Source organism: Simochromis diagramma, unplaced genomic scaffold, assembly GCF_900408965.1.
Source record: "Simochromis diagramma unplaced genomic scaffold, fSimDia1.1 OVJJ01000305.1, whole genome shotgun sequence".
Taxonomy (NCBI): domain Eukaryota; kingdom Metazoa; phylum Chordata; class Actinopteri; order Cichliformes; family Cichlidae; genus Simochromis; species Simochromis diagramma.
Window position 1 is genome coordinate 1,368,416 of NW_024387169.1, and position 8,839 is coordinate 1,377,254.

Genomic DNA, 8,839 nt, shown 5'->3' on the forward strand with positions numbered 1-8,839 from the left:
TAGACTCCCCTGTCAGAGATGTCAAGAAAATGTGCCCTGATCAGCTGGTGCGCCTCTGTGCGCCCCTTGCCCACTTCAACACCCTCCAAAGCCAAAGGGCCCCATTTTAAGCCCTCAGCGAGAATATATATATATATATATATATATATATATATATATGTGTGTGTGTATATATATATATATATATATATATATATATATATATATATATATATATATATATATATATATATATATGTATGTATTGCAGTGTTTTGTTTTGCATGGGCTCATCCGCAGGTTCACATAGAAAAAGTGGAAAGTGACAGTACTGTATTAGGTCCTACCACGTTCTGCCGTACAGGAGGTTTGAGCTGACCATGTTACTGGTGTAATCTACAGCAGATGTGTCTATCTGTGCCATGTTCAGCTGGCTGTGCAGCGAGGGAGGGCTGGGCGACATCTCTTCCAGCTCCAAAGTGTTCACCTGCTGCTGGCTTTGATGCTGGCTGAGGCTGTTGGTGGAGGATGCGAGCACGACTCCTGCTCCGCTCTGTTGTTGGCTTTGCTGTTGGTTCTGTTGTACCTGCTGCTGGTTCGGCGTTGGCGTATTTGAGCCGTTCTGGCACGGTTTACCGTCCTTCACCAGAACAGGCACCGCTACGCGCCTGGGGGACTGCGCCTGCTGTTGGCACAGAGAACCGTCCTGTTGCTGCATCTGTTGCGCTGCCTTGTCCTTGGCCTGGCGCTTCATCTTGTACCGGTGATTCTGAAACCAGATCTTCACCTGAGTCGGCGTCAGGTGTATCATACTGGCCAGGTGCTCCCTTTCAGGCGCAGACAGGTATTTCTGTTGCTTAAACCTCCTCTCGAGCTCGTAGACCTGAGCCTGTGAGAACAGGACGCGCCGTTTCCTCCTGGGCGCAGCGTGGAGAGCCGGCATGGCTTTGGTGGCGTCCGCCATTCCTGTGAGACTCCCCATGCCGGTCATGTTCATACCTGTGGAAGGTCCCATGAATCTAGAAACTTAAAAATATACATACATATACATGCGTTCAATAAACAGAAGAGGAGAACACTATTTCGCCTGAAGTAGTCTTTATTGATTATTGGTTGAAGTTGGAAAATATAAACAAACAAAAACATATAATAATAATAATAATAATAATAATAATAATAATAATAATAATAATAATAAATTATCAAATTATTGCTTTAAAATTGTTTCTTATTCCAAAATTTAAAAAAAGTCGAGTCAGACTGAGCCAAAGAATGATCTCCTTTTCGGTTTTCATCAGCATAAACAGTCATTTAAAATAAGATATTTTGTAAAATAGCGGACAATATATATCATTTTTAAATTAACATATAAAAAACAAACAAAAAGAAACTACAGGTTAGTCGTGTGCGTTTTTAACGGTCACTCTCAAAATTCATTTGTGGTTTTACGAAGATTAAAAAAAGTGTGAAAAGTGTTGATAAAAGGAGAATCGAACTTACTTGTGGAGTATCTTGGATCAGGGTTGGCGCTGTACCACCCTGTTGCTGCTGCACTATTCCGCATGCTTTCCTGGTACGACGGAAGATCTCCCATGTTGCCAATGCTTCCATTGCAGTATCCTCCCATTGCGCTGTGGGAGAACTGGGAGACGCTGTGCGGCATGTGGTAAGTGGTGGCCACCGTGGCGTTATGGCCCATGGAGTGCTGTTGCATGCCGGTCTGAGACACCTGAGGCTGTCGGTAGGCTCCCAGTGGAGAGGTTAGGTTCCCTGCGCCGTCCATGCCACTAAACTTCTTGTAGGTCTCCTCGATTGGACTCAAAATATCTGTCACTGAAAAAGGCGTTGTGTGCTTTGGGCTCAACGACATGATTCAGAAAGCAGGTAGATTTTTGTGTTTGAGCAGATCAACCGTGTTGTTGTATCGGCTCTCTCCTTGGTGGATGTCTACGTAAGAGAGTGCTTGTAGTGCGCCTGAGATCCTATTGATCGCCTTGGAGAAGGAGGCGAGCCCAGGGCGCTCTTAGCCCGGGTTTATTGGAGCCAGGAGCCAGGTTTACGACAAACACAGGGGGCGGAGCAAAACTCCTAAACCAGCAAACAATAGTCATTGACATTTTAGGGAAATAATTCATGAAAACACACTTTGCTTTGTATTAACTTGTATACGCGAATAAAACTACGACACATACTCACGATTCTGTGTTTGCAGCAGCTACATACAGGTGAGAATATCCCATTATGTTCCGCACATCAGCTGATCTGACCACATATGACTATTTTGCGTCAGTAGGGAATTCCACTCTTTCTAGAAACTTTGAGAGCACTTTGAACAGACATAAGGGCCACCGAGTATCATCAAAGAGTCACAATGAAGTTGTATGACCAGCTCGTTTATGCTTCTTGAGCATCATTTTACCCCAGCGGAGAGGAACAAGTCCAAATAAGCTCAAAAAGAAAAAAAAGAAAAGAAAGAAAAATATGTTGAAAAATGCAGTATGGGTCCAAAACTCTTTGCCATTACACAGCACTCACACAGCAAAAGACATAAACGAATTTGTAAATTATATTTTTCCGAAACTAATCATACAGCATCCGACTCCATATAACCTAATTTAGGATCAAAAGGCAGGAAATTACTTTTTTTTTTTTTTTTTAACCTATACTTCTTAGGCATCTACAATTATATTAGACTTGGTGCACTATTTTAAGCCTCAAACCCTCGAGTCTGGTCAACATGCATTAACGACACTTTGCAGTCTTGACCTGACATTGTAATCTCTGAGCAAACTGACTGGCGCCAGGGGAAGAATAAGAGGAAGAGGAACAAAACAAGAGGGTCAAATGAGAAAAGAGCCGCTAGAAACGGCGAACAGTGGTTAATAAAAACTTCTCAATTTGTCATTTATTTCTAAACTGATTTATGACGCCTATATCTGATAACTACTCAGTAATAAAGACTTGCCGCTACCATTCCTCTTGGAAAATATGTTCTCATAACAATGATAATGTTTCCTCTGAATTTTTTTTAACTTTATCATCACCATAATACCGCAGACAACAATGGGAACAGGTGCTCTGCTCGGAGGTTATTTTCCAGACGTGAAATGTGTCGCTGTCTTCATTATTGTAGGAAGGAACCACTCGTCTGCATGAAGCCACTAATGTAATTTGCCATGGCATGGCAGCAAGTAGCTACCTACCCTAATTGAGTAAATGAAGATGTGACATGGTCAGCCATCAATTATAGAGAAATATCAAGAACAGCAATCTCCGGTTAAGTTGATAGGCTGATTGTAATCATTCATTTTTTCCTATTTCAGAAGCCGGATTTCTTATTTTTCTTTCCCCCCAGATGCCCGCACTCCGCGGCGGATTTAATGTGAAGTGGCTGGGCTTTATTGTTCTTCAGGAAAACAAAACAGTGCGTGCTTTTTCCAAAGTCAGCTGGAGTTGTCAGAAAGACACTGAAGACAAAAAGAAAAGAAAAAATGGCGTTTGAAAAGAAAGCGGTCTAACCCGTGTAAAATAAAGAATCTCCCGAAAAGCTATTTCTATTAGAACATAAATTAGGGTAAATTAGCCTTTTTTAGAGTAATATTTCCTACCTGAAAATACACCTATGCTTGTCCAGACGTCTGTGAGCCTTTTCCACTCTTTTGGGAACGGCAGCATGGTGTCTTTTCAAGTAGAAAAGAAAAGTAGGCCTCGGCCCAGACCTCTAACATTATGTAAATGAGGCAAACCTCTCAACCTTGTGGATTACTGAGTCAGAGAGCAGGACCCCGGTCCACAAACCCTCCACATTAGGATCCCATAAAAATGTGGAGCTGGTTGGCTGCATGCAACTCTTATAGGCGCTTATAGTTCATATTTATATAGTTTTCAGTCCTAGTTAACTTTTACATCCTGTGGAGATGATGCGGAAAATGCAACCGGAGCCATATAAAGGAACGCGCCGGGACTCGTGAAGAAGGCCCACCCAAGGTTGGTTCACAAATCTAAGACGAACAAAGAGAAAACGATTTAAAATATTCTCCACTTTTCAAACTATGTTTAGCAATAATTTTTGTCTCGTGCTTAGTTTCGCTTGTCTGCTTAGTCAAGCAAACGGGTACGATGCGTTATGAAAAAGCATCGGGGAATTATTCATATAAATCAGCCCACATTGATTCTTTCCATCACAAGAAATACAATCAATAAATTGTTGGCACTATGGCGAAGATTACTGCTTTTTTATTCCCAAAATTCCAAATGGGAAGCTAGTTAGTGTCTATGGAATACATTTTTCCTTAAAGAAGACGTTAAGCTTTCTCACTAAGTCACAGAGCAAATCAGTTCACATGCTTCTGTGACTTTATTCCTGAAGACAAACAGAAGTATGTTACATAATATTCTATAGGCATCAGCGTGCTTGCCACCAGGGACTAAATGATCTCTTAAATTGTGTTCATTAATGATAGAGATTACTGGCGCAAACCGCGGTGTTCAGATAAACAGCGGCGACTTTCTATAACAACATTCTAACCAATTTTCTCTCTATATCTACGCTTTTATCGGAACATTTAAGTGTTGTTAATGAGAACCTAATAACAACCCATTTATGTAGTTTGTATCCTACAGATAGCCTTTTGCTCAATACCTTCGCCTCCATCAGCTCAGCACAGCAGATGGATTCAAGCGCCTGGTTACTGAAGTGCTTTTCTCCATCTCTTCGATGCTAGTTCAATACCCTGAGAGATGTGGAGAGATGGCTAGAGGGCCAGGGTCCTGACCTGTCACCTCAACCACGCACCGGCCGAGCACAAAGTGCAGAAAACACGAAAACAATTTCGTCTTGCAGCTCCCACAACCCCTCACATTTCCCACTTCTATCTGTAAAATAATACGAGTGAAATTAATCACACTAAAAGTGGTTTCCAGTTTCTCTTACTTCTCATCTTCTTCTTTGTTTGGGTGATTTTTGAAAAGTGGAAACAAACGTGTGCCGTTATTGTAATGTTATCTAAGCTACGGGAATCATTTATCTGGGTAAATTTTTCTGTGCGTAATTTACGCGCGAACCGTGAATCTCTCTTTCGATTGTCTGGGACATCTTCCTTGGATTTCTAGTGTTTTCGTTTAGATTTCGTTGTGAGTACACCGGCCTCTAGTTAAAAGAAAACAGAGCTTCTTGGGTATGTTAAGAAAAAGGTGGATTTGCAAAACGACGCATTTTGGTGTGGCGAGTTTACAAAGAAGAAGAAGAAGTAGGAAAACCTGAAAATACACACCGAACCTTGTAGACTGGGATCCTTATTTTTAAATTTAAGTTCAAACATGAGTATATTCTAACGGAAAAGAAGCCAGGGATTTATAAATTCATGTCAGGGTTTGTCAACGAAAAGAAAAAGAAGAAAGCAGCAAGTATTCTTTAACAGTCAAACAACACCACGATATTTATTACATCTGTAAATTGAAGGATACTGGAGGGAGGTGGGGGATCTTATGTACAGCTTTTCTTCCAGATTACTGATATTTGTATTTGGATATTCGTGCGCATGGAATCAAAAAGGCTCGTATATTAGAGCATGGCGCAAAATAAACACAAATACTGGTATTAAACGCACCAGTCTTACAACATCTCTAATCAGTTTTTCTTCATGTAAAGCGCATCTCTATACTGCCCGGCCCAGAGGGTGAATTTTTGCTGAGATTTGTGGAGGAAATTCCACACCTGCAGTCAGTGTAGTACCATTTAGATCAAATACTTTCTCTCCTCTTAAATCGCAGAGCAGTGTGAGAGTAAAAAGCGGGCAGGTGCATATCTTTCAGCTGCACTACTTGAAACGGTCCGGTTCCTCAGCTAAGTAGGTTAAAGGTCCTCCCAAGTGGAGAAAGTATGTGACAGACCTCTTGAAGACCGTATTCTTCTGCAGGAGTTTGCATTCATTCACAATTAATGTCGCTTGATGGACGAAATGATGCTAATAGGGTGCCAAAAACAGAATATGGGCTTTAATGGGCACTGACCATAATCTGACAGCTGTGGAAAATGGAGGAAAGAAGAATTTAACATACTGTAATAGGATTAACGTTTAGAAGTTATTCTTAAAGTATTACAATACAGCTTTTCGTTAAGTTGATAAAGTTGCAGTAAAGGCCAATCAGACTGGATTATGTGCTGCAGCTGGGGGATAACAGCATGTGGGATATGTAGCTATGCTGGTGGTAGAAAACTGAATGTTCCTTCTTGTTTTTGGAAGCAAATTAAGATACTGAATTGTGTTAAATTCTTTTCTATGTTGCCTGAAAGAGGACATATTCTTTTAATTTCCATGCCATAGAACCCCCCCCCCCCCCCAAACAAAAAAACCCAAACAGTTTCTTTCTGCTTTTTTACAAAAATGTTAAACTCTTCTAATATCACATCGATGTAATAAAATCATCAATGTGAGTGGAAAGTTAAGTCAAAGATGTGTTGAGCACACCATTTCACTCAAGAACACTCATTGCAAAAAAATTACCTTCACATCAGTGAGATATTGTTGGCACAATTTTTTTTAATTATTGAACCATATGCTAAACTAATCAGATAGGAAATTAAAAGTAGTATAAAAATTGTACCTTGTAGTACACATTTATGACAACAAGTGATTGTGATTCCAGTTTTCAAACTGAAGCTGAAGACTAGCAAGGCATATAACAACCTTAATTAAGGTTCGTTAAGCTACAGTGGCACTGCAAAGCGTGGACAGGCTGTCAGTGATCCATTAATCATGTCATGATGAGTTTTAAAGAATGACTGGTGAGATTAACTTTATAGATCATATTTTTATGCATAGAATTTATACACACATGACTTAATAAATCCTGTAACTGTAACTATGACCAGTCACTTTATTTGAGATTTGAAAAACAAAACAACAATAACAACAACAACAAAGGAGAAAGAGACAACAAATTGTGCCCTTCCATGTTTGAAACTGAGTTAGCTCCCTGAAATTTTAGGTCCTCCGAGTTCTGTGAGTGCCACTGTCCTCTGCACTGTTTTGAGTGGCGATATTTTAGCATAGCTGCTCTCTTTTGTAGCAACAATTAAAAACCACAGCAGCAGATCAGTGCAGACTACCAAATGCATGGCAGAACAAAGCAGATAGTGTACTTGGACTGGGTGCTTGGTTCCAAGGGTACCTGGTTCGTCCACTTCTCTGCTGCATTAATTGTGGCAGCAGTAAGGGCAGGTAAACAAAGCTGTTAGAGAGTATAGTTGTGACTCAACTGTGGCTCACTCTGGATTTGTCACCCAGTTACTCATATGGCAAAATGGATCTGCCAGTCCTTCTCCTGTATCTGGTTGCCCTTGCATTCAATTATTGTGATAAGATGAAATCTGTTTGATGTCCTGAAATGTAATTTTGTAGTTTAATTTGAAGTGGATCCCCGTTTTACGTGTTTTACATAACAATATTTAGACATAGTTCAAGTACTGAGGATTCTTAGAATTATAAGGTAGAAGATAATTTTTGGATTTTTGGCATTTTCCAGTGACATGTAAGTGTTTGCAAGGTTCTGCTTTGACTTTTCTTTTCTGTTTTCATTTTCTTGAGCCAAATTTGCATTTTTTTGTTCTTAATAAATCAAGAGGCTGTTCAGATTTACAATCATGTCTGCTTTAGTCATTACAGGCTGCATAAAGTTAAAATAATATAATAATTTAGATAATTTTTGGATTTTGGAAGAAGCTTCAAAACATTGTTCAAACATTTAAGTGCACTTCTTTCCCCCCCCCCAAAAGAAAGCTTTGTTAATGTAGAAACAGTATAAAGTTAGATATATAAATATATTTTACCTCTGAATAAAAAAAGTGCTGTAAAATAAATAATAATAATAATAATAATGATCAAACATGGTTTTGCACCTGAAATGCATGCAAATAGCTGCAATTTGCATCAAGTGTTTCCTGATGTCCATTTATGCCAGGAATTCATTTATTCGGCTTATTTTCACATTAACAGTCAAGAGATGTATCTTCTAATCAAAAGTTTGAAAACACTTTGAGAGCTGAATGTGGAGACGGAAACTTTTTAAATGGCCTCACAACTCAACAATGGAAATGTGAGCAGAAGCTGCATATCAATGTGGCATTTTTACCTGTCTGTTTGTCCCCACTTTGGGATGCTTTTATCCAGTAGGCCACCTGACAGCCTACCATTATTTAGATGAATCCACATAAACACGTCGCAAAACTACTTCAAATTGTGAATGTATTGATCCTGACAGTTACAAGAATGCACCATGTGCTGCAATTTAAAATATGAAGTCAAAGTCCAGTTTTCCTGCAAAGTGTCAAAGGATTAAAACTCTAATTTCTATTCGTTTTTTACTGAGCACTGTCTGAATAAAACGCTGTATGCTGGATGGGAATGCCAGGTAGCTGTAATCCTGAAAAGGTAGAAGACTGTATGCAGAATTTATTTTTTTAAAAATGGCATCGTAAAAAATAAATAAAAATATAGCTATTTGTATCTTATAGAAAAATGCATAACAAATTATATATAACATATACAAATAAGGAATATACTACTATATACTTTTACACTACTACAAATGTACAGTTGCAGTGTATGTATCTGTATCCAGCACATTTTCAGAAATTTATTCTTTACAAAGAATAAATTTTTGTTTTTGGAAATAAAATCTATTTTTACGGGTTTATTTCATTTAAATTTTGCTTTGTGTGGTTTGAATTTGTCCAAAAGAAAAAACAATATCCTTATTCCCCTTAGAAGTATTTATTCATAGTAAGTAGCTTTTTGAATAAATAACCAGTCATTTTCTGTCCTGCCTCGTTTACAAAAAAACGGATTATTTATAAATG

The 8,839-nt window shown here is 39.0% G+C and overlaps 1 protein-coding gene across 2 annotated transcripts; it reads right to left on the reverse strand.

The window, feature by feature from the left end:
* Positions 1-226: 226 nt before the first annotated feature.
* On the reverse strand, positions 227-3,635 carry nkx2.4a (NK2 homeobox 4a). Of its 2 annotated transcripts, none has more exons than XM_040049015.1 (2): positions 1,480-3,635; positions 227-1,005 (listed from the first exon to the last, which is right to left on the reverse strand). In XM_040049015.1, the coding sequence occupies exons 1-2, from the start codon at positions 1,847-1,849 to the stop codon at positions 323-325; spliced, it is 1,053 nt and encodes a 350-aa protein (XP_039904949.1). In that variant the 5' UTR covers positions 1,850-3,635; the 3' UTR covers positions 227-322. The 2 variants fall into 2 exon arrangements, with proteins under 2 accessions (XP_039904949.1, XP_039904950.1); XM_040049016.1 differs by having other exon boundaries at positions 227-978; positions 1,480-3,630.
* Positions 3,636-8,839: the final 5,204 nt, after the last annotated feature.